This window comes from Salvelinus sp. IW2-2015, linkage group LG17 (assembly GCF_002910315.2).
Source record: "Salvelinus sp. IW2-2015 linkage group LG17, ASM291031v2, whole genome shotgun sequence".
Taxonomy (NCBI): domain Eukaryota; kingdom Metazoa; phylum Chordata; class Actinopteri; order Salmoniformes; family Salmonidae; genus Salvelinus; species Salvelinus sp. IW2-2015.
This window is the reverse complement of record NC_036857.1, coordinates 8,221,190-8,247,985: the sequence shown is the minus strand read 5'-3', so window position 1 is coordinate 8,247,985 and position 26,796 is coordinate 8,221,190. Positions and strand designations below refer to the sequence as shown.

General features: G+C 42.5%; 1 protein-coding gene across 2 annotated transcripts; it reads left to right on the top strand.

Annotated features, from left to right (window-relative positions):
* Nucleotides 1-14,397: 14,397 nt before the first annotated feature.
* LOC111976598 (cytosolic sulfotransferase 3-like) lies at nucleotides 14,398-26,770 on the top strand. Of its 2 annotated transcripts, none has more exons than XM_024005556.2 (8): nucleotides 14,398-16,343; nucleotides 17,193-17,331; nucleotides 17,576-17,704; nucleotides 18,103-18,203; nucleotides 19,680-19,806; nucleotides 20,004-20,101; nucleotides 25,272-25,446; nucleotides 25,576-26,770. In XM_024005556.2, the coding sequence occupies exons 1-8, from the start codon at nucleotides 16,335-16,337 to the stop codon at nucleotides 25,686-25,688; spliced, it is 891 nt and encodes a 296-aa protein (XP_023861324.1). In that variant the 5' UTR covers nucleotides 14,398-16,334; the 3' UTR covers nucleotides 25,689-26,770. The 2 variants fall into 2 exon arrangements, with proteins under 2 accessions (XP_023861324.1, XP_023861323.1); XM_024005555.2 differs by having other exon boundaries at nucleotides 18,079-18,203.
* Nucleotides 26,771-26,796: the final 26 nt, after the last annotated feature.

Sequence of the window (26,796 nt, the reverse complement as noted above, 5' to 3'; positions counted from 1 at the left end):
TTCATGTCTTTGTGTGTCTGCACCAGACAGAACTGTTTCGGTTTTTTCACATTTTGTTGTTTTGTATTTTGTAGTGTTCACGTTTATTGGCTTTATTAAACATGATGAACACTAGCTGCGCTTTGGTCCGATCCTTCGTCCACAGAAGAAAGCCGTTACACATATTACGTATTGGATCACAAAAAAATGCACAATTTACATTACCATGTAGTTTACCAATTAAATGGTCTGACGGAGATGTGGACATACTCGGTATACAAATCCCAAAAGAAAGAAATGATCTCACTCCAATAAACTTTTATAGAAAGTTAGCAAAAATAGATAAGATCTTGCTACCATGGAAAGGAAAATACCTGTCTATTTGTGGAAAAATCACCCTGATTAACTGTTTAGTCATATCACAGTTTACCTATTTGCTTATGGTTTTGCCTACACCTAGTGACCTGCTTTTTAAATTATATGGACAAAAAATATTCAATTTTATTTGGAACGGCAAGCCAGACAAAATTAAAAGGGCCTATTTATATAACGAATATGAATTCGAAGGGCAGAAATTAAATATTAAAGCATTAGACCTCTCACTAAAGGCATCAGTCATACAAAAGTTATACTTAAATCCAAACTGGTTCTCTAGTAAATTGGTACGAATGTCTCATCCTATATTCAAGAAGGGCCCTTTTCCCTTTATTCAGATTACACCTGCTCACTTTCGGTTGTTTGAAAAGGAAATAATCTAAAAAATATCTTTATTTTTTAAACAAGCCTTAGAAAGTTGGTTGCAATTTCAGTTTAATCCACCTGAAAGGACGGAACAAATAGTACAACAAATATTGTGGTTGAATTCAAATATACTAATTGATTAGAAAAGCTGTATTTATCGAATACATTTTTTAAAAAGGTATAATTTTAGTGAATGATATCATAAATAGGACTGGTGGAGTTATGTCACACATGCAGCTAACACAGACATATGGAAATGTCTGCTCTACCCAAAATTACAACCAATTAATTGCAGCATTACCACAAAAATGGAAGAGGCAAGTAGAAGGGGAAAAAAGTAAGGAACTTGTATGTCGGCCCTGTATTAAAGAACATAAATGGTTAAAGAAAAGTGCGATAAATAAAAACATATACCAATTTAATTTAAGCACCAAAAAACTGACAGCTGTGCCATATAAATTCAAAATAGTTGGGAAGAGATTTTCGATGTACCCATTCCATGGCACATGGTTTATGAATTGATACGCAAAACAATGCCGGATTCAAAACTTTTAATTTTTCTATTTAAATTACTATACAAAATTCTTGCAACTAATAGAATGTTATATATATGGGGGATACAATCTTCCCAGCTCTGCAGATTCTACTGTGAGGAGGAGTCATTAGATCATTTATTTTGGTATTGTCCATATGTAGCTCGTTTTTGGTCACAGGTCCAGGAATGGCTGAAGAATTGCAACATTTGCCTAGAACTAACGCTACAGATAGCAATACTGGGTGATTTGAAAAGCCATAGTCAATCATTCAATAATATAATAATTATTTTAGCAAAAATGTTTATTTTTAATTTACAATCTGTAGAAGCTATGAGAATAGGAAGGTTCAATTCTTTTGTGAAGCATCACAGCACAGTTGAAAAATATATGGCAAATAGAAATCCAAAATGGATGATGTTGAGAGATAGATGGGAGGGTTGAATGGAGCTGAAGGGTGGGACTAATAACAAGATAAACAATGTAAAGCATACGGGATCTGTAAAATGTATATAGGTTCGGAACTTTTGCGAAATAGCACAGTTACAAATAGAAATCAAACTGGATGGACATCAGAAATAGAGGAAGGACTAAGAACAAACAAGAGAGAGCTATTGTAAAGTAGACTGTGTCTGTAAAATGTGTATAAATTGAAGGTAAAGCAGAAGTGTTTATTAGTTTACTCCAATTGGGGGATCGGTGGTAGAGTTTGCGGGGAATTAATAATAAAGGTATATTCTTTTAAAAAGTATGTATGTMTATATAGGTATGTGTATGTATATATGTGTATATGTATGCATACGTGTATGGATATATTTACCAAACAAATATGGGGGATTGGGAATGATGCAGACAATTACATTGGAAGCAACATTCTTTCCGCAATATTAAGCTGATCCACCCCTTAAAAATAAAAATAAAAACATAGAAAACTAAACTATAACCCCACATAGAAAATAATAACTATAAAACCCCCCAGTCACGCCCTGACCTACTCTACCATAGAAAATAAGGGCTCTCTATGGTCAGGACGTGACAGTGGGGTTTATTTGGGTTTTATTGGGGTTTTCACAGGCTAGAAAGGATGCACCTTAAAGGGCACACAAAGGACATTTTCTGAAGTATCTATTGTCCGAGTTTTGGTTGCACATACGTAAACTCTCTTGATAAGAAAAATACTGGGGGCCTCCTGGGCGGTGCACAATTGGCCAGCGTCATCCGGGTTAGGGTAGGGTTTGGCTGGGGGGGCTTTACTTGGCTCATCGTGCTCTAGCGACTCCTTGTGGTGGGCCGGGCACCTGCAGGCTGACCTCGGTTGTCAGGTGTACAGTGTTTCCTCCAACACATTGGTGGCGGGTGTTAAGAAGCGCAGTTTTGCGGGTCATGTTTCGGAGGACGCATGACTCGACCTTCGCCTCCTGAGCCAGTTGGGGAGTTGCAGCGATGAGACAAGATCATATTGTGGAGAAAAAGGGGGTAAAATACAAAAAAACACTCTAGGTGTGTCCAAACTTTTGAGACTGGTACTGTATACTGTATATACTGAAAAACCCAATGTAAACCTGGTACAATTTTTTGGGGAAATGTTAGAAATGTCTTTAAATAATGAGTCTGAAATACAGGGAAAGAAAAGGGAAAGAAACACTCACTTAATGGGGTTGAATGACCTCTGTCCTCTGTATAAATGTAATATGTACACACTGATAATTAGGAAGAAGTTTATAATTTATCAGTAGTCATATGTGTGATTCGGACCACGAGAAGGAGCGAGAGAGAGCGCTGCCCCGGCAGTGTTGTTTGTTTTTTGGACGCACGTTATGAGTCATGTGTCAAAAGGGAAGAAGTGTATGTTAGCCCTTTAACTCCCTGACCCTGTAACTCTGTGGTGAGATCGCCAAGATGATAAGGGAGTATAAGCCAATTTGCAAAAATGGTTTCAACTGTGTGTTGTTATTCTCTTTGACATGTGTGACCCGATTCAGGAAACTAGGTGTATGTCGCAAGTCACGATTTCACAGGAGAGCTGTTTGAACGTAAAATATATTTAGCAAAATGCGTTTTTTGGCACGGATGCCTTCTCGAACATGTGAACTTTCATGTGCCTTAATATCAAACGTGTATGCCATCTGTAAATACGAATAAAATTGTTAAATTACGAGCCTAGTTGGTTTAGCCACAGAAAAAGCGAGCAATCTTCCCGCTAGCCATGACTGGCGGAGATAATGAGTGGGCTGGACATGCCGAAAGATGAGTTTGGATTGGTCTTCCATATAGCACTGTGCATTGGAGCTGGTCAGTATGTCTAGGTAATCGTGTCAAACGCAGCTTTAAAAAATATATATTGCGTAGTAAAACTGCATAAACCTAATGTCTTGTTACAGTGTACTGTTAGCTAGCTAACGTTATGTGTATGCTCTCCACTTTCTGGAGGATCGATTTTAGAAATAGGTGGAATTCGAGTATGATAGCTAAGGAGATGGAGAAAACACCAGCCTGGATTACATCGTCAAACTAAGGGCATTTATTAATGGCATCAGACAGGAGACGCGTCCAACCATGATGTATACTGGTAAGATAGTCTAGCTAGCTACATTTTCAGATAATACACGTTTCTAATTTTGACAGAAAGTGGTTTAATTTCAAGTGTACTGTTAGCTAGTTAACGTTAGCTGGCTTGGTAGCTAGTTGACGTTAGCTGGCTGGGTCGCTAGCTAAATTTGTGTATAGTCTTATTCTTTGTATCTCAGACACATTTGCTTGACTAGTTATAGCCATAGAACCTGGTTGGTTAGCTACCTGCAGATTCATGCAGGGTAGTAACATCATGAGTTGTGATTATGGTCCATTGTTTAGCTAGCTATCCAGCTAGCTACATGTCTTAACAAAAGACAAAATTTTGACAAAGTATTTTCTTTTCACATTAGTGTACTGTTAGCTAACTAGCTAACTTTAGCTGGCTGGCTCGCTAACTAACATTATGTCATGCGTTGGGGATTCAGTGTTTACCTAGCTACCTATCTAGCTCCATTTCTTAACAAAAGACTCTCGTCTTAGTGTGCCAGAGCGTAAAATAACTGATTAATTTTTGAATGCTCAACACCCATTGAATATGTCCTGTGTCAGTAAACGTCTGCAACAAAGCGTAATTCAATTGTTGCCAGCAGCACAGTTACAGTCACCAACGCGCTGGACAACATGAAAACTGCCTAACCAGCTCTGCTAGGAGGAGTAAAATGGTCAGAGTGGGGTGTTCTCTCATTATGTGTCTGGAAGTAGCTAGCCAATGTTAGCCAGTTAGCTTGGGCGCTTGACTGTTGTTGTGAGGTCGGAGCTTTCAGAACAACCCTAACGTACGCTAACCCCATTCCGTACAAATGTGYGCAACCACAACATTCAAACGAGGCTGCAAAGAAAACGAATGGGACTGTAGTGACTGTGTTGACATCAAAATCTGGGGTGTGAACTGTGTTTCTATTCAAGTGTTGATTGACATGGTAATGGCTCTATAGTATTGGAGAAAAGWAAAAAAAAAATGACCCCTCCGACGCTGTACGTTACATCGTGACGTGTCATGGCGTAACGTACAGCACGCATAAAGCAACTAATTCTGTCTTACAACCTCTCTCCACCAGGTGTAGCACTTCCCTTTAAAAACAAGAAAGGGACAGGGACAGGGTAAGGCGGGGATACCTTGTCATTTTTTGCGTCGTCACTGCAAAGTATCATGACTCTCAAAAGCCGCTGTTTACTTCTGAAGATCACTATTGCACCGCCCTAAAAACCCGAATCAAATTCGACCCAAACCTTCAAATAGGTATGTAATGACACATTATATAAACTCTTTATAGTGTTTTATTTACATTTTAGAGGCGATAAGGTGATAAGTTGGACAGATCGAGTTAAAAAAGCTGTTTCCCCACACAACATCTCTCCTTCTCACAATCACACAATAGGTTTAGCTTCCCCACCGCCATTTTTAAAATGACCCAATGGAGCTCATTGCCTTCTTGAATCATGCAGAGATGGGCATCATGAAAGTTTCGTCATTGATTATGTTGGAAAGGGGAGAAATTGTGCTTTTTAAAAAAATTGATATTACAGTTGATCTGGAAGTATTACATTTTTTGGGCGCTAAAATAAGGTCAATTGTACGGACCAGCGCGTTGTACAAAAGTGACTTAGTTTACGTTACTTATTGGCCAGAGCATCCAGTATGCGCTCTGAACGCGAAACACTCTGAATTTACGAATGGACAATCTGACAGCACAGTTGCAGTCACCAACGCTCTGGATAACATAACAGCCTAACCAGCTCTGCTAGTGCAAGTAATGTTCAGTGAGCTGTTCTCTCTCTCTTAGATGTCTGGAAGTAGCTGGAAAGTTAGTACAGAACGCAAGGATCAACCCTTAAAGAGATGGGTGGGGCTAAGGCTTAAGAGGGTGTGAATAATGCTGAATGGGTGTAGACAAAGAAGGGCTCTCCAATTGTAGTATCAAAATATTGAAAGTTTTTATCAAAAGTGATTTTGATCATCTTTCAAAGCAGAATTACTTTCCTATTGTTTCCTCAAATGCAGTGTATGATATACCATTTTGTAGCTCTGAGTCTCTACTTTTATCCAATGTAAAACAGAAATTCAAATGTTGCTACATAAGACCGAATCCAGGTGGTGAGTCACATTTGTCTTAGATATTTGTATTAAGAATATTGGTAGTAGTAATAATTTGTCATACAGTGAATAGTTTGTCTGGATTTCCTGAATCAGAAATGCCCTAAACACACTCTCTCCCTCTCTCCCTCTCTCTCTCCCTCCCTCTCTGTTTATTTGGGGTATCAGGTTGATTGTGGAGATCTGCACACTGCAATATTTACAGCAATTTAGATAAAAAATGCATTGAGATACCAGTCTATCATTAACATGCCACTCGCGTCATAAGCTCCAGCTGAAATGTTATTGCCAGAATCCATAAATGAAATTGTGTAATGAAGCATATGTGTAACTGTACGAAGTGAAGGTCTTGAGTTAAAACATTCTACTGCAATGGTTTAATAGTTAAGAGCTATGGAAACAATCTGAGTCTACAGATCCCTTGTGTGTATTTTAGATTGTACAACCCAGAGTGAAAGGTTTGAAAGAATGAAGTGTCTGGTTTTATGTGTTGATTTCACTTACTTTAATAGAAGAACCTCCTTTTGATAGAAGCTATAATCTAATGATTACCTGAAAATTGAACAATAATTATCAGAGTGATAAGAGGAGGGAATGTGAAGGAACATTATGTGCTTTTCTAATAACTAATTAGACTGGGTTCATGAAAGTGACTGATTGATCATGAGTGGGAGGAATCCTCAGTATTAGTAGAAGCAATTTGGCAGTACACCCAGAACATTGTTTTGAGAATGGAAAGGGATATCTCAGTTTCAAGGTCTCAGCTTGGAGAGAAGAAGCCTCGTGAGCTATTGGTCGGTTACATGCATGAACCAAAAGTTAATGATGAAATAATTATGAATAATGAATAATGTAAATCATGCAACTTGTCTGTCTAAGCAGTATATAAGAGAACTAATGGGACGGCCCCAGCAGAGCTCACTTCAGACTTCAGTTTTACTTTATGCATCGAAGTTTGACTGTGACATCTCCAGCTTGCTGACAATAAAGAGTCATTCATTTAATCGTGACTTTGAGTGTCCCTGTGTTGAATTTCCATGACAGTACCTACCTGTCATAATATCAGATCCTTTAAAAACATTGTCAATTCTGGTTATATCAGAACACTTATTGGTGTAACACATCCATTAAATAGGTTCCCTAACCTACATTGTACAATACTAAAACAACCCAATACTGTTCGAAGTAGAGCCAAGCTACAATAAACTAGCCTACTTGTGCAATCCCCGTTTTTCTAAATCCACAAACTGTCCAAATCAATTACTTAGTTGCCCTTTTGAGTTAATAATATGACCTGAATTGTTTCAATGTGTACATATTGGATTACATGATGTGGGTTACTTTCTGTGATGCCTTGGATAGAACAACTGTCTGAGATATACACTAATGAAACAATAGTAGTCCTAATACTAAATAAATTGTGAGAAATGGCTTGACATCCACTGTGCAGAGGTGGCAGAGATGATGGATTGCTGAAATTGAATGAGAGAGACAAAACTTAAAACTTATATTTCAACTGATGATTTCTGCAGCTATTGAAATAGATGTGTAGAAATATGATTTCACAACAGATTGTATGTGTTATTTACCAAAACAATGTGTTTATGTTTCTCTGTTAATTTTTCTGAATGGCTGTCACATTTACTTTTTGAATGAGTGTCAGTCAACGCCGACTCAGTGTGTTTGGTGACTGGTGACGCAATGCATTTCCGCGATGTCTCCATACTGCTGTACTCTTTGTTGCTACTTGCCAGACCATTTCACTTTTAACTCTTTATAACAATTAAATCAGAAGTCAGGGCATTCATACTTATTGCACTTCGCGTGCAGCACAGTGCTGTTGTGAAGAAGGTTGTCAAGGAAGTATGTTTGTGTTTATTCAGGTCCTCCCTCACTCACCTGCAGTCAACCAATCATGTCAATGCGGAGCTATATGGAGCCCTCCGCATTGTTAAAAAACTTGAGAGGCGCACGGCAATGTGCTACGGAGCTGAATTTGGCTCTAGAGGCTCCGCAATTGCATCACACTATCCATAAATTGTGTCACACCATCCATATGGCGCCCGGGCTGCCTACTTTTCCAACATGATTGAGGAGAATAAAAACAATACAACATTTATTTTTGATACTGTTGCAAAGCTAACTAAAAATCACATTCTCCAAGTTAGGATGGCCTTCACTTCAGCAGTGATCAATCGACGAAAAGATCATGATCGTTATAAAGAACATTACAGACTCCTCTTACAGGAGTTTCTCCAAAACTCAGTTGTCCTGAGTCTGCATAGAACTKAGTCTGCATAGAACTGAGTCTGCATAGAACTGAGTCTGCATAGAACTGAGTCTGCATAGAACTGAGTCTGCATAGAACTGAGTCTGCATAGAACTGAGTCTGCATAGAACTGAGTCTGCATAGAACTGAGTCTGCATAGAACTGAGTCTGCATAGAACTGAGTCTGCATAGAACTGCCAGGAACTAGGATCAATGGAGACACTCAAGTTGTTTTAATCCTGTATCTCTCAACACATTTACAAAAATAGTAATAGCCTCTTAACCTTCCAGCTGCCTACTGGACCGTAATCCAACGGAACTACTGAAAGAGATACTTCCTGTGCTTTGCTCTCCTATATTGAACACAATAAATGGCTCCCTATTCTCCAGATGTTTACCAAACTCACTTAAAGTGGCAGTAATAAAGCCTCTCCTGAAAAAGCCAAACCTTGACCCCAAAAAACAAACAAAAAACGATTGGCCTATATTGAATCTCCCATTTCTCTCAAACTTTTTAGAAAAAGATGTTGCGTGACAACTCCCTGTCTTCCTGAAGACAAATAATGTATACAAAATGCTCCAGTCTGGTTTTAGACCCCATCATAGTACTGAGACTGCACTCGTGAAGGTGGTAAATAATCTTTTAATGGCGTCAGACCAAGGTTCTGCATCTGTCTCGTGTCTAGACTTAGTGGCAGCCTTTTGACCATCGGATCACATTCTTTTGGGAGATCTGGAAACGGTAATTGGTCTACACGGACAAGTTCTTGTCTGGTTTCGATCTTTCTTTCTGAAGATATCAGTTGGTCTGTGGATGGTTTGTCTCTGTGTAACGCTATGGGTGTCGGGGTGTGAAAGTAGGCGAGGAAAACAGAGAGTTCATATAGTGCTTTTTTATGCACACACGGTAACATGTCCACGAAACACTGGGTGTAACAAAACAAATGTCATACACGGGGGACAAACCAGTCCAATATTACTCTAATGAAACGCAACAACAAATACGTTCTTCTACTCGAATCCCAATGTACAACTGAATCAATCCGCACAAGAAAACGTACGGGCTGGCTGACTAATAAGCCAATAATGATATCTACTCAACAGGTGTAACAAATAACACATAAGGAGGGGGAGGAAAAGAGTCAGTGGCGCGTAGTAGTGCCGGCGACGACGCCGTTCGAGCGCACCGAGGGAGGGAGTCGGACGTTGGTCGTGTGTTCGGGTTAGATTAGTGGCTTCATTGTGCGTGGTGCTGTACTTCGCCGCGTCGGGCTCCCAATTTGCCGAGCTCCAGCAGAGATCGCTGCGCTGCGTCTCCGGGGTGCGACCCTGTCTCCGGGCGTCCGATTTGGTCGATGCTCCGGAGGACCCGAGGCGCGAGGCGTGTATGTCCGGATGGGAGGCGATGGAAATCTCAAATTGAGGATCCAAATGTCTCAGCGCTCACTCCCCTCTCCTCATCAACGTCGCCTCCGTGTTAGGTACTGCGGCCCCTACCGGGTTTGAGTCGCATGAATGCGCGTATCGGTACGCGGGGTTACCCTCGATGTCGGCAGTAGGGGGAGGAGGGACTTCTTCGGCTCATCGTCTGACCGGCGACCATGCTACGCTACGTAGGCTCCCCCCCCTGCACTAGGTGAAGGACAGAATGATTAGAGGGGTCTTAATAAGTGATTAATAGGAGGGACGTTTGTTGATCGTAACATCGTTTAGGTTCATCTCAGGTTTTTGAGGGCCTATACACTGCGGCCATGTTCGAAGCGGATGGGAAGGGAGGGGCAAGGTTGGGAGTCGAGAGCAGTACCTTTCGAGTGAGCGGGCCTACTGGTGGTGGCGGTGCTGTCTTCCTCTTCTGCCTTTCTATCTAGCTTGGTTGTGAGGATTTCCTGGAGTGCATACCATTGGTTCTGGGCGATCTTGTATCCATTCTCCGGCTAGGAGCCCTTCGGTCCTTGGGTTCGGATGATGGTGCCGTGTAGGACTGCTGGTAACCCAGAACACTGAAGGGGACACGTGTATGTATTGACGGAGTAGCGCGTAGTGGAGTATTCGTGGCTATTTGGCCATTGGAATGGTTGTCGAGCCATTCTTCCCCTTTGGCGGTTACTCCCTGATAGGAGCAGAATACTACCGGCACCCTCTGCGATTCACTTCTCACCTGCCATATTATCTGGAGGTGTCAGGTGATTTGAGACCTCGTTATCGTAACAGAAACCCAATAAGGACAAGCGAGTAAGGGCAGGAACTAGCAGGCAGAGTGTGAAAAAGAGATACTGACTTGGGAGAAGATCTGGACGGCAAAAGGACATGGGTTAGCAGGGGATATCGCCGTCCAAGGCAGAGTTGGAGGCAGCGAAGGCAGAGAGGGTGGCTATGAGAGGGGCAGCGGTCAAAGCGGTTGGGAGCCGAGATACAGCAACCAAAAATGTGTCTTGGAGAGCTGGGGGGGGGCAATCACTCGCGGTTTAGGGTGATGGGCATAGATCGGTTAGGAAGACCTGAGAAACTCCGTGCTTACAGTGGAGTGAGAGGGCGTCGTATGTCAAGACACGTGTTTATCGGTGGAGCGCACGGTGTCCCAGTACGCGTGCTTAGCAGTGGCGGGCTTATTCCACTCGCCAGATGGTAGGGCTAGGTTGGGCATGAGCGGGGTGTCAATGACGCGGCCAACGCATCTGGTTCTCCAGTGGTCTTCTCGGGCGGCGTACATGGCACGCAGCTTACAAATGGTGTCCCGGATTGCAGCATAGCCAGTGCTGGGCTATTCCATCTGCCGCACTGGCAGGGCTCGGGGACATTCACTGGTAAGGTGTGGGCTCGGTGCTCCAGAGCGCGTGTCCTCCTTCACGTCCGGTAATTCCGGTGCACAACGTACCAGTCTAGGTGAGAGCCCGCACCAGGCTGTCTCTCGTTTCCTCTCTCAGTTTTGTCCCTGGTAGTCGTGTCAGAGCCTTCTCTCTCCAGTGCAGCCAGAGTCTGAACTGCTGCCTGCCCGGTGTTAGCTGCTGCTGCCAGCGTGTCTGAGCTGCGCCGTCTGTCCCGAGCCGTAGAGCCTGTCGTTCTAGTCCGCGTCAGGCTGCGTCTGTCCAGAGCAGCGCCAGGATCGCCAGAGCCAGCCAGCCAGGATCAGCAGAGCAGCAGCCAGGATCCGCAGAGCCAGTCCAGCCATGATCCGCCAGAGCGTCAGCCAGTGATCCGCCAGAGCCTCAGCGATGCGCAGAGGTCAGGGACGCAGAGCCAGCAGCAGGATCGCCAGAGCAAGGTCCCCCTCAGATCGTGCTGTCCTCAGTTGGTGCTGCCTCAGTCGCGTGCTGCCCTCGTGGTGCTGCCCTGCTCCGGAGGTGCACTCAGTCGGAGTGCGTATGGAGGGTGGTTGTTAGGGGAGGCCACGGGGGGTGTAAGGAGGCGGACAAAGATAGTTGTTAAGGTGGGGATTCTGTAACGCTCTGGGTGTCGGGGGTGTGAAGTCAGGCGCAGGAACAACAGAGAGTTCAATATAGTGCTTTTTATGCACACACGGTAAACAATGTCCCACGAAAACACTGGGTGTAACAAACAAATGTCATACACGGGGGACAAAAAACCAGTCCAAATATACTCTAATGAACGCAACAAACAAATACGTTCTCTACTCCCGAATCCAATGTACAACTGAATCAATCCCGCACAAGAAACGTACGGGCTGGCTGACTAATAAAGCCAACTATGATAATACCTCCACACAGGTGTACAAATAAACACATAAGGAGGGGGAGGAAAAAGAGTCGTGGCGTGTAGGGGGACGACGACCGCCGAGCGCCACCCGAACGGGAAGGGGAGTCACCTTCGGTCGGAGTCGTGACACTCTGACAAATCAATGATACATTTTTGTATTCCTGAAGGTTCTATTTTAGGACCACTATTGTTTTCACTATATATTCTACCTCTTGGTGATGTCATTCGTAAACACAATGTCAACATTTACTGCTATGCGGATGACACACAGCTATACATTTTGATGAAACATGGTGAAGCCCCATAATTGCCAACCCTGAAAGTCTGTTTCAGACATAAGGAAGTGGATGGTGGCAAATGTTTTACTTTTAAACTCGGACAAAACAGAGATGCTAGTTCTAGGTCCCAAGAAACAAAGAGATCTGCTGTTTAATCTGACAATTCATCTTGATGGTTGTTGTCAGAGTCCTTAAAGAACAGTGGGTTGGAGTCAGGGGCAGAGAGCAGAGGTTTCGAATAAATGTATATTTATTCCCGGGTTAAACGGTCACGCCATAAACACAAGGCGCAGACTACCCTTGTCTCAGCCTCCAGTATCTGCGCTGCAATAGTCTATGTGCTGGGGGGCTAGGGTCAGTCTGTCCTATCTGGTGAAATTCTCCTGTCTTATCTGGTGTCTGGTGTGAACTTAAGTACACTCTCTCTCTCTCAGGACCTGAGCCCTAGGACCATGTCTCATAAATCCTGGCTGTCCCCATCCCTCTCCCTCTTTACCGCACCTGCTGTCTTGACCTCTGAATGCTCGGCTATGAAAAACCAATTGCCATTTACTCTTGAGGTGCTGACCTGCTGCACCCTCTACAACCACTGTGATTATTATTTGACCCTGCTGGTCATCTATAAACTTTTGAACATCTTGAAGAACAATCTGGCCTTAACTGCCATGTACTCTTATAATCTTCACCCGGCACAGCCAGAAGAGGACTGGCCAACTCTTACAGCCTGGTTCCYCTCTAGGTTTCTTACTAGGTTCCACCCTTTCTAGGTAGTTTTTCCTAGCCACAATGCTTCTACATCCACATTGCTTGCTGTTTGGGGTTTTAGGCTGGGTTTCTGTATGASCACTTTGTGACAGCTGCTGATGTAAAAACGGCTTTATAAATGAATGTGGTTGATTTAATTACAGGCACAAATTCTCTTTCTCTCTGACATGCAAGAGTTCAAATAGTTTATCTTTATTTTGCATGAGAGTGGTGGAAGAGTGCCCCTCCCTCTCTCACTCTGTTCCACCTTTTCTCACTGTCGCACTTTAGCAGTTGATGTTATTCTTCAATAACACAGACACCAAAGAAAATCAGGATAGATTTCACCTCAGGATAAAAAAAAAAAATCAAATCAAAGAAAATCAGGATAGAAAAATATATTTATTCAAAGAGAACAAATCATAGTTGTTATGCTAGAAAGTAGATGTTTATTCTTCCCTGTCCTCAGTGTTTTCTCCACTGAACAAAGAGACAGGATGTAGTTTCTACCCAGGCCTAGCCTGTGGTTGACCAATTAGAATTCCTTGCAGTAAAATTGAGCCAGTGGCCAAATACCAAGTATCCCGTTTCAGGCTCAATGTATAGACAATTTGGACCAATGAAAACCTTCCACATGTAGCTATGAGTCCCGGACTGAAATTCCTACACAGATCCTAAACAGATGTTGAACTGAAAAACAMTAGTTCTATTGTTCTCTAGCCCTCTTGACCTCTAGTCTGCTGCATTGTGTATTTATCTTAGAACATTCTTACACGCACATACCTCAGAGATTCATACTCCCACTTTCAGTTTGTGTCACGCACACACACATGCAATCACCTTAACATATAATGTTGCCTGTAGACAACATATTATGAGAACTGGTTGCACAAATCCCTCCTTCTTCTCTGAGTAGACAAATTGTTTGGTCAGAGGGTCGCTTGGTCCAGTGTTCCGGAAAGCAAGTGCTTACNGAACTGGTTGCACAAATCCCTCCTTCTTCTCTGAGTAGACAAATTGTTTGGTCAGAGGGTCGCTTGGTCCAGTGTTCCGGAAAGCAAGTGCTTACTTGAAAAGGGGCCAACAATGTGTCCCAGTGGACTAGAGGCAGAGGGGTACAAGAGAGCTAAGTTCCTCTCTAGGTATCTTCCTAGGTTCCCACCTTTCTAGGGAGTTTTTCCTAGCCACTGTGCTTCTACATCCACATTGCTTGTTGTTTGGGGTTTTAGGCTGGGTTTCTGTATAAACACTTTGTGACATTTGCTGATGTAAAAAGGGCATTATAAATAAATGTGATTGATTGATTACAGGCACACATTCTCTTTCTCTCTGACATGCAAGAGTTAAAATAGTTGATCTTTCTGTTGCATGAGAGCGTGGAAGAGTGCCCCTCCCTCTCTCACTCTGTTCCACCCTATACTCTCTGTCACGCACATACCTCAGAGATTCATACTCCCACTTTAAGTTTGTGTCACGCACACACACATGCAATCACCTTAACATATACTGTTGCCTGTAGACAATATCTTATGGGAACTGGTTGCACAAATCCCTCCTTCTTCTCTGAGTAGACAAATTGTTTGGTCAGAGGGTCGCTTGGTCCAGTGTTCCGGAAAGCAAGTGCTTACTTGAAAAGGAGCCAACAATGTGTCCCAGTGGAATAGAGGCAGAGGGGTACAAGAGAGCCTGGTTCCTGTCTAGGTTTGTTCCTGCGTTTCTAGAGAGTGTTTCCTAGCTACCATGCTTCTACATCCACATTGCTTGTTGTTTGAGGTTTTAGGCTGGGTTTCTGTATAAACACTTTGTGACATCTGCCTATGTAAAAAGGGCTTTATGAATAGATGTGATTGATTGATTACAGGCACACATTCTCTTTCTCTCTGACATGCAAGAGTTAAAATAGCTGATCTTTCTGTTGCATGAGAGCGGTGGAAGAGTGCCCCTCCCTCTCTCACTCTGTTCCACCCTATACTCTCTGTCACGCACATACCTCAGAGATTCATACTCCCACTTTAAGTTTGTGTCACGCACACATACATGCAATCACCTTAACATATACTGTTGCCTGTAGACAACATCTTATGGGAACTGGTTGCACAAATCCCTCCTTCTCTGAGTAGACAAATTCTTTGGTCAGAGGGTCGCTTGGTCCAGTGTTCCGGAAGCAAGTGCTTACTTGAAAAGGGGCCAACAATGTGTCCGAGGGGTAAAAGAGAGGGCCTACGAGGGCGGCAAATTAAATTAGGCTTAACAAGGACATTAAGAGGGAAAGTACCTGAGGATTAAATAACATTCTGGTGAAGTGGTAATTCACAGACCCAGAGCACAAAGGATCCAACCAGTGCATTACTTCAAGAGAGAGGAGAGGTCATCTAGAACCAGACCCATGCAGACTTTCTACGCATCTCTCTGGGGATCCAATGTGTTGTTGAAATCTGCTCATATCCGCTAGCCTGACCAATCAGCGCAGGCGTGGAATGAATCAAGGACTGAGAGGATGGGTATTCTCCAGTTTCTTTGACAACATATTGCTCTGTTCTAGGGAGCTTCAAAAGAGCTGAAAACCTTATATTAAAAACCAGTTTTTAGGGTCATGTGGGTTTATTGAAGTGAGTTGCTTTATGACCTAGTAACCTTACCCCTTTCATGATATAAATCGTGAGTGTCACTCCCTGACCTTAGAGATCCTTATTTATTCTCTATGTTTGGTTAGGTCAGGGTGTGACTCGAGTGGGAAAATCTATGTTTTCTATTTCTTTGTTGTTTTGCCGTGCGTGTGGTTCCCAATCAGAGCCAGCTGTCTATCGTTGTCTCTGATTGGGGTGTTGTTTTCTGTTTAGGTTGTTTCCCTGRCAGAACTGTGCSCTTTCGTTTTCGCCTTTTGTTTGAGTGTTTTTGTGAACATTAAATYATGAACACTTTCCACGCTGCGCTTTGGTCTCATTCCGAGGACGAACGTTACAGAGAGGAGCGCTAATACACACATACATGTGTTCACAAAATAAAATCCAACCCACACACTGGAAAGAAGAGTTAGAACCCATTCGAAGAAAGAAGTATTAGAGCGAGTGTATGTGTGCATGTGAAGCAGAAGGAGGGTGGTCGCTAACATGGGAATAAAAGGATATGGAGGGGGTGGCTTGACACAATACATCTGTGATTGCAGTAACGAGAGAGAGAGAGAGAGAGAGTTATGAATTTATGTAAGAAGGAGTGGAGGTAAGATAAGAATGCGAAGCTGGGTTGGGAAAAATAAACCAAAGCAAGAGAGAAAATACATTGCCTGTAGTGAGGGAAGAGAAAGGAACAGGGGAAGGAGAAAGAGAAGGAACGCTTGGACAGAGACAAAAAGAGACTGAAAAGCTGAGAAGAGTGGCCAAACAGGATACTACTGAATTCTATTCAACATGGAAAATGTGAGCTTCTCTTTATTTTTCAAATGTTCTGTGACAGTAGCTGATATATCTTATGATTCTATTTACATATTTCAACACTTTGAGTAATGTAACTGACTTTTATTTATTTTCTCTGCTCACAAATTGTGTTGTCTTACCGCAGATGGCTTTCTATTGTGTATTTGTGCATGATGGCTTTGTATTTTAGCATGAATAAATGTGACTGTGGTGAACATGAGGTTCATTATGGGTCAAAAGCAGATAAAGTTGTTATTCAAAGTTTTTACTGACACCAATACAAATATTATGAAATGTATTCAAATGTACATTTTACTATTCGATATAATCGAAGAGATTGTTGCCTTTTCTTAGATCTTTTCCATGAGACTGACAAAGGTTTTACATGCCTAAGTCTGAAAGTGCTTGTGCTCTGGTTTTGAAGTGTGTACAGATAAGATATTGGCCCGAAATTACTGACCATCTACCTATAGAGATCATTACAGGAAACCTGCAGACCCTTTCCCTTTAACGTAACATAACCAGCTTCTTACTTTTGTAGTGACAGGATCAAATGGCCTATTCAACCTATTTTTTATAGATCACATATCAGCCTCATTATGTTGGAAACATACAATGTTAATAGTCAGCTAGTTGTGCTTTGGAAAGTCATCGTGATTATCTACAGTCTATCATTTTCTGTACTGTATGTATTTTGACAAAAGAACTGGCAAGGAATTATATGTGGAAACTGGGACCTCTTGTCACCTGGAGAATATCCTTGAATGAAGCAAGAATATTAGTGAATAGTTGATTATTGTAACTCTCCCTGATAATCTCTCTGATCAGTGGTGGAATGTGTTGTTGTTACAGATGGAGCTGCCACCTCGACCAAAACTCTTTGACTTCCACGGAGTCTCCATGAYCCACTATTTCACTGACAACTGGGAGAACATACAAAACTTCCAGGCCAGGCCAGATGATATCCTCATCGCCACTTACCCCAAAGCAGGTCTGTGTTTGTGTGTTGCCAACATTTTGAAGGGATAAATGGATGACCAGAGACGCAGCTCTTTGACATGCCTCTCTCTCCCTCTTTCTCTCTCCCCATTTCTCCATCTTCTCTCCACCCTCTTTCTCTCTCCCCATTTCTCCATCTTCCCTCCCCCTTTCTCTCTCCCCATTTCTCCATCTTCTCTCCGCCCTCTTTCTCTCTCCCCATTTCTCCATCTTCCCTCCCCCTTTCTCTCTCCCAGGTACCACATGGGTCTCCTACATTCTAGACCTGCTGTATTTTGGTCAGACAGYCCCTGAGCGTCAGACTTCACTGCCTATCTATGAGAGAGTGCCATTCCTGGAGAGTGACTTCCATATTCTCCCTCCAGGTTAGAATACAACCCTGATATAACTCTACACACTGTGAAGCCTTTATCTTGATTACACATCAATAAAGTGTGAAGGGCACTGTGTACTCCAAATAAATAACTGATCAGCTGACAATGACTCTGCACTTAAAAGACACATCCGAGCCTGTGTAGATCAAATCTTTGACAAACTTGAATACAGAATCTGGAAAACACCATGCACTATACCAAAGTCCTTATCAACAGGCTTTTAACTGACACAAAGTTGAAGGATCATTTTCATGACTTGAAATCTTATACTGTGAGAAGTTGTGCCATTCACATATTCCAGCTACATGACAATAAGCAGTTTTACTGTAAAAATCATCCTTACCTCCAAAAAGTAACCTATTCAGATCCCCACCCCTCTGTACACACAGGAACAGAGCTGGCAGACAAGTTATCCACCTCTCCTCGCCTCATCAAGACTCACCTCCCAGTTCAGTTGCTGCCCAAGTCCTTCTGGGAGCAGAACTGTAGGGTACATTATATGTAATTCTCTGCTTGTTGTCTGTGTAGTCTGTGAATATGACTCCACTCATGTCTGCTGGTGTAGCATATGGTTAACATTTATGCATCCTCAAACCTGCTGTGCTGCATTTTGTCCAGTAAGTGAACTTAATTAATGACACAATTTGTGTGAATCCCCAATGGAGGGCAGCATAACACAATACACTAACTTTTGCAAAACTCTCTAGAACCAGCGTGTGTCTCCGTGTGGATTGCAAAGACTCTATAGAAATCCAGTCTTTGTAATCAGTGTTTGTTGTCCTCATTTTTTCCTCTTCCATTTCCTTCTGTGTGGTTTGTTTAAGTGATATTGCCCGAGAAGCCGATGTTAGGAGGATATATTGACATGGGTGTTGTTAGGCCCGAGATGAAGTCGAGGTCCGGCAAACTGTACCAATATATCCTCCAAACACCGGCTKCGAGGGCATTATCACTTTTATACAACGGGTTGACAAATTTTCATTAAAAAACTTTCTTTTGATGAATTTATTCATACTTTTTCATCCTTCCATGGGATGTAGTCCCATCACAAATCTAAGGTTTCTACCCAAGCCGGCTGGTCATCCTTTCTATCGGTTCGGTTGCCAGAGACGGGACTCAGTTATGTCTGTTCTGTTCTGTATCTATAGACGCACCCCAGTCGTTCGTTCTAAATATTCGATTACCATACCGGTTGGAAATGTTCTTATACCTTGCTTGCTAGCTATCCAACTATGGCTAACTTACAGTCTAGTCAAACAGAGCATCCAGAATTTCCAGTGACATTTATTTGGATACATCCATAACAATTAACTAATGATGAGCGATTTCACCTGATGTAGAAAATGTGCTCTCTCGTCGGGACACTGTTGTTCAGAGGAGCTAACCAACAACACAGCTAACACACTCACTTCAAACTGAAGCTGAAAATACTGCATACTATCTGCATTTCACTTCATTTKACCTGTTTCCTATTAACATTTCTTTGTATATATCCATAAAAATTATGCCAGCTGATTTATGATTTCGACTGGCTGAGATACGCTGCCTGCCTGTCTGTCTCGTCTTGACTCCCAACACGTTCATTACTATGGGACCGCTGGAGATTGAATTTGAATATTGAAACAATGTTGCAAATGTCGGAGAGACAGACAGCAAAGTTTATACAAATGCTAGTCTAAAAGAAATGTGAGAATGTCTAGATGCTTTTTATAGTGGAGATCAAGATTATAAATTGCCTGGCTGGGCTGATGAGACAGTGGATTGCGCAGTGAGATGGAACAGAGTAAATAGGCATTTCAACATCATAGCTTTAGCCGGTGGTAACTTGTGGAACAGACACCGGCTGGAATGTGGTTTTAACCAATCAGCATGCAGGATTAGACCCACACGTTGTATAATTAAATAATATACTCTTACATCAAGTAATGTTGTAATTGCAACGATGTCTCTCTCTCTCTCTCTGTAGGTAGTGTATGTGGCCCGTAATGCCAAGGACAATGCAGTGTCTTATTTCCACTTTGACCGCATGAACCAGGCCGACCCAGAGCCAGGAGACTGGAACAACTTCTTACAGAGATTCATGGATGGAAAGAGTGAGTGAATGAGAGAATAAACAAGTGAATGAACGAGTCTGTGAACAAATCAATTACAATGAGTAAGAGATAGCACAGTATAGATGTTGATAAGGCTCTGTGATTCTGGCTTATTGATCAGTGTTTTTTCTGACTATATTTGCATCTCTATCTATCTCTCTAACATCCTCTCATGTCCAAATGGCTGCTTTCCTCAGTGGTGTTTGGTCCCTGGTATGACCATGTGACTGGCTGGTGGGAGAGGAAAGAGACTCACTCAAAACTCCACTACATTTTCTATGAGGATATGGTTGAGGTGAGTAGAACAACTACCTCCTGTGCCATAAAGGTTCTGACCTCTTTGCAGATTATGTAGCTCATTAACTTACATAAAGGTAGTGTGTATATCCGTGTTATATTGTTATATTGATAATCTCTAGAATTAGCTTTCAGTGAGGAAGAGTACTGTAGTAGGAAGTCCCTTGTGGGTATCCGTACCTATGTATGACATGCACAGCATCGGCTAGTAGACATGCTGAAGCTTGAACCTTGTCGTGCCTCCTTATTTGAAATAATACTACATGGTGTCAGAGAGGTTTTAATAATCACAATAACGTGAAGGACTTACCAGGTGAATCATACAGCCGACAGACTGTTTCAAAGCAAGGAGGGCACAGAAACAGAGATAAGCAGCGTAGATCATAATTGGGCTAGTTAACAAGAGAGGACTATGTTACTGCGGGCAACGTTACAAGAGGTAGAAGCCGAGATGGGTCCAGCTGCGACGTCATCTCTCAGAGCACTCATCCCTCAGGGTYTCTATACTGCCACCTACTGATATGGAATCTCAGTGCAGTGCACCTCAGGAAAAGAGTGGCTTTTGAAAGGAGTGGATGTTTTGWAAGGAACCATATATGGAGAAGTGGGGTGCGAAAGGTGCCACTCAAGACATCGTTTGGGTTATCGGATGTTACTCATGGTCTGCACAGATGACAGTATGGAATTTCAGTTCTGCAAAAAATTCTAATCAAATCAAATTTATTTATATAGCCCTTCTTACATCAGCTGATATATCAAAGTGCTGTACAGAAACCCAGCCTAAAACCCCAAACAGCAAGCAATGCAGGTGTAGAAGCACGGTGGCTAGGAAAAACTCCCTAGAAAGGCCAAAACCTAGGAAGAAACCTAGAGAGGAACCAGGCTATGAGGGGTGGCTAATCCTCTTCTGGCTGTGCCGGGTGGAGATTATAACAGAACATGGCCAAGATGTTCAAAATGTTCATAAATGACAAGCATGGTCAAATAATAATAATCACAGTAGTTGTCGAGGGTGCAACAGGTCAGCACTTCAGGAGTAAATGGCTTTTCATAGCCGATCATTGAGAGTATCTCTACCGCTCCTCCTGTCTCTAGAGAGTTGAAACAGCAGGTCTGGGACAGGTAGCACGTCCGGTGAACAGGTCAAGGTTCCATARCCGCAGGCAGAACAGTTGAAACTGGAGCAGCAGCACGGCCAGGTGGACTGGGGACAGCAAGGAGTCATCATGCCAGGTAGTCCTAAGGCATGGTCCTAGGGCTCAGGTCCTCCGAGAGAGAGAAAGAGAGAATTAGAGAGAGCATACTTAAAGTCACACAGGACACCGGATAAGACAGGAGAAATACTCCAGATATAACAGACTGACCCTAGCCCCCCGACACATAAACTACTGCAGCATAAATACTGGAGGCTGAGACACTGTGGCCCCATTAGATGATACCTCCCTGACAGGGCCAAACAGGCAGGATATAACCCCACCAACTTTGCCAAAGCACAGCCACCACAACACTGAGACAAGGCCGTATAGCCCACAAAGTTGTGTGAGTTGTGTCTTTGAACGTTACCTACCGGTAGCCATGTATGTAACGTTACGTTTTCGTAAAGGTAAATGGTAGCTAACGTTAGCTACCTTAACTTATAAGAGCACACATTAATTTTACAATGTATTATTTATTATTGAATATTTAAAATAATAATAATTGAAATATCAAGCCATGGTGGTTCTAGTTGTTATGGAATTCCAGCGTTTCTAGTGTGTTTAAAGACTATTTTGGAAATCCCCACTTCTCCTAATGTGGTTCCTTTATACACCCCCACTTTTCCTGAGAGATGCACTGAGAGATGCACTGAGAGATGACATATCAGTAGGTAGCAGCATAGAGACCCTGAAGGATGACTGCTCTGACAGATGACATCGCAGCTAGACCCTGTTGAAGAAGCCGGTTGGATTTCAGGTCTGGTGACTCCCAAGTTCAATGCGCTCTTGCGCAAACCTGGACAGGCCAGTGGCTAGTGCTGACAGATTTCGCATTAGCTCCGCTGAGAATGTGGATTGTATGGTTTACACTATGGGTGATGAAGCCGAGGACATATTAAAGGCTTCACTGTTGACCGAGGAAGAGAAACTTAACTGCAGTCCCGTTGAAGATTTCGTAGGACGACACAACATTATATTTGAGAGAGGTTGGTTTAACTTCTCTGGGATATGTGGGGCGGTAGCGTCCCACTTGGCCAAAAGCCAGAAAAAATGTAGCGCCAAGTTCAAATATATTACTATAAAAATCAATCACACATGAAATCACACATGAAAGACACCAAATTAAAGCTACACATGTTGTGAATCCAGCCAACATGTCTGATTTCAAAAAGGATTTATGGCGAAAGCACACCAAACGATTATGTTAGCTCAGTACATAGCCACAGAAAAACACAGCCATTTTCCCAGCAAAAGATAGTAGTCACAAAAAGCAGAAATAGAGATAAAATTAATCACTAACTTTTGATGATCTTCATCAGATGACACTCATAGGACATCATGTTACACAATACATTTATGTTTTGTTCGATAATGTGCATATTTATATCCACAAATCTTGCTTTACATTGGCGCCATGTTCAGAAATGCCTCCAAAATATCCGGAGAAATTGCAGAGAGCCACGTCAAATAACAGAAATACTCATCATAAACTTTGATGAAAGATACATGTTTTACATATAATTAAAGATACACTTGTTCTTAATGCAACCGCTGTGTCAGATTTCAAAAAAACTTTACGTAAAAAGCACACCATGCAATAATCTGAGACGGCGCTCAAACATAACAACTTTTCTCCGCAATGTTGGAGTCAACAGAAATACGAAATTACATCATAAATATTCCCTTACCTTTGATCATCTTCATCAGAATGCACTCCCAGGAATCCTAGTTCCACAATAAATCGTTGTTTTGTTCGATAATGTCCAATACTTATGTCTAAGTAGCTACTTTTGCTAGCATGTTTAGTGCACATGTCCAAACGCTCGCGCAGATGCAGGCGAACTCGGACGAAAACTTCAGTTATATAACAGGTCGAATAAACTGGTCAAACTAAGTAGATAATCAATCTTCAGGATATTGTTATCATATATATCCAATAACGTTCCAACCGGAGCATTCCTTCATGTCTGTAGAAGTTATGGAACGGAAGGCGATATCATGAGGAAAGCGMGTGACCAGGAACTGGCATTCTGCCAGACCAATGACTGAAACACCTCCAATCCGGCCCCACATCACACTAGAGGCTTCATTCCACGTTCTACAGACTGTTGACATCTAGTGGAAGGCGTAGGAAGTGCAAACAGATCCAATTGAATCCATTGAATCGGCGATGAGTTGAACATTGACCAGTCTCAGAATTCTCACTTCCTGTTTGGATTTTTTCTCGGGTTTTTGCCTGCCATATGAGTTCTGTTATACTCACAGACATCATTCAAACAGCTTTAGAGACTTCAGAGTTTTATATCMAATAGTAATAATAATATGCATATATTAGCATCTGGGACAGAGTAGGAGGCAGTTCACTATGGGCACGTAATTCATCCAAAAGTGAAAATGCTGCCCCCTATCATAAAGAAGTTAATGTGCGCAAACAGAAGCTGGGTGAAACCGCCAACAGCTTTATCTCAGCTGTTCACAAGCTAGCGGAACATTGTCAGTTTGACAGTTTGGCTCACTCAGGAAAGAACTGATCCAAAATCAGATTGTAGTGGGAATAAGAAATATCTAACTTTCTGAAGTTACAGTTGGATTTACAGCTTACCTTGTCCAAAGCTGTAAATCACGTTAGGCAGTGAGACRGTAAAAAACAGCAGGAAATGCTGTGCAGCAGAAGCTCTATGCACACAGAGTTAAGAGAGTGAGGAAATATATGCGTTCTCATACCGTGCTAAAAAAACTGAGAGGAACACAGAGACAGACGTGAAAAAAACAATCACGGACAGGGCCAGTAACCAGTTCAAGCGTTTGTGGCAAATGTGGGAAATCCCCTTTCCACAACTGGAAAGATTGCCCAGGAAAGGATGAGTAATGCAGGAAATGTCACAGGAGAGGACACTTTTAGCTGTCTGACGATCAAAGTTTTCAAAAAGTTCCCCCCAAAACTTCCTAGGCTACAAGGTGACTACAAAATCTGCCTCAAGAAGGATGACATCCCCAATGCCATTACCACCCCCCGCCATGTGCCTATCCCTTTATTGGCCAAAGTAAAGGACGAGTTGGGGAGGATGGAAGAAATTGAGGTTGTGTCTAAAATAGAGAGTCCCACTGACTGGTGTGCAGGGATGGTGGTGGTTCCCAAATGGTGGTGGTTCCCAAATGCCAATGGGGACATAAGGATCTGCGTGGACATGACTAACTTGAATGAGGCACTCTGCAGAGAGAGAGACATATCTTACCATCAATGGAACAGTCAACGGCCCAGATGGATGGTCATCACAAAGCTGGATACCGCTCAGGATGTTAGGAGATACCGATGTCACCAGAGAGTAGGGCGCTCACAATGTTTATAACACGGTTTGGCCACCACTTTTTCAAAGACTCATGTCCCAGCTGTTGGATGGGCTGAGTGGAGTCATAGTCCATGCGGACGACGTGCTCGATTGCGGATGGGACAGAGCAGAACATGAGGACTCACAGCAGTTCTGACTAGACTCCAGGAGACTGGCTTGACACTCAATGAAAAATGCACCTTCTCACAGTCAGAGGTCTTGTTCTTGGGACACAGAATCAGTGCAGCTGGAATAGAGCCGGACAAGGACAAGTTCAGTGCCGTCACAGACATGCTCCTCCCCCAGAACGTGGCTGAAGTTATTACCTTGTTAGGCATGGTCACATACGTGGGTCAGTTCCTCCCCCAGAATTCAGACACAACCGAACCCTTAAGGGAATTATTAGCCAAAGAGAATGACTGGTCATGGGGTCACATGCAACAGGCGGCGTTTGAGAAAATCAATGGAGACCTGGCCCCACAGAGAGTGCTGGCCCAGTACCGTCCCCACTCTAAGACAAAGGTATCAGCACATGCATCGTCTTTTGGGCTAGGGGTTGTTCTCACTCAGATGCAGGACAACATGGATTGGCAGATAATACTTTTAGATAATACTACAGTATCCAGTGTGTGTTTTCCTGCAGGATATGGGGAGAGAGCTGGACAGGCTGTGCTCCTTCCTAGGGTTGTCTCCTTCAGCAGAGGAGAAGGAGAGGGTGAGAGGAGGAGTGCAGTTTGATACTATGAAGAAGAACAGCATGGCCAACTATTCCACCGTCCCAATCATGGATTTCAAGATCTCTCCATTCATGCGAAAAGGTAGACTTCTCAATTTCTCCCCTATACCTCTCTCTCTGTCAGTCGTTCCCTCCTCCCCTCTCTATTTCCACCACCTTTTCTTTGCTCACGACTCTCTCTCTCTCTCTCTCCCATTCTCCCACTCTCCAGGAAAGGTTGGTGACTGGATGAACCATTTCACTGTGGCCCAGAGTGAACAGTTTGATGAAGACTATAAGAAGAAGATGAAGAACACCACCGTACAGTTCCGCACTGTAGTCTAGGGGTTGTGGTCAAGTTGATTGTCTGATTGTTTGTGGTCAGCTTGATTGATTGTTTATTTGGCGCATATGGACCTATGATAGGCTCGGCTGAGGTGTCAGTCTTCCATTGATCCACAGTTAACTGGGTTATRGTGTTGAAATATACAGGGTGAGGATCATATCGTATCATATCCTGGAGTGTGAATGAGAAAGATYGAGAAGTGTCTTATAATATCATTTTTTAAGAATGATTGATGCTACTTTGAGAAATTAGCTATAGGTTGAGAACTAAAAACAAAAGTAAAATGAGGACATTCTGCACAGTACATTCTTAGCAATGTGAGCTATTTGTAAATCMTCTTGCCTGGTCTGTTTTTCAGTGTATGAGAAAAAAACAGTGAGAGTCGATACAGTAATAAATATGTGAATGGAGAAGARCATTATTAAGCATCAAGCATTGTTTTATTCTGTTTCAAAAATATACATTCTTTGAAACTGTAACAATTCCTACTCGTATACAGTATGACTAAACGTAATACATTGATGTTCATGTACTTGTACTTAAATTAATATGAAATGTCTATATGACCCAAAGCGGTTAAAGAGCCAGTAATTTGCACATACACACACCCTCCACTTTTCACAGCTGTCTCAGCTGTATGTTCACTATGCCTGTGRAAAACATGACACTCGCACTGTAAAAAGTGGGATGGCGCTGTTGTTCATCTGAAGTGCTTCTACTGTTTGGAATGATAGAAAATTACACTTTGGTTCTTCCAACCTACTTTATTCAATTTGCCTGAAATCAAATAATGTATTTTTTAGATCAGTGTGATTTTTATTTATTTAATGAAAGCTTCTAAATTGCTTCCAACAACTCATGCGCTTGCACATTGAATAGTGGCAGGGGTAGTGGTGGCAGCTTATCAGAACAGTTGGAGGTGTGGCTAATGGGGGCTTTTTTTCCACACGTGAGAGTGAATGTCATTCCAGTTAATGTGGTCTATTGTATTTGATTTTAAATCTTAAACTTGTACACTGCCAGCATCTGTAATGATACTTAAATAAATGCATGTSGTACTGAAGTGCCTGATGAGGCTTTATGTTGAGGTAGCCAATGCTTGGTTAT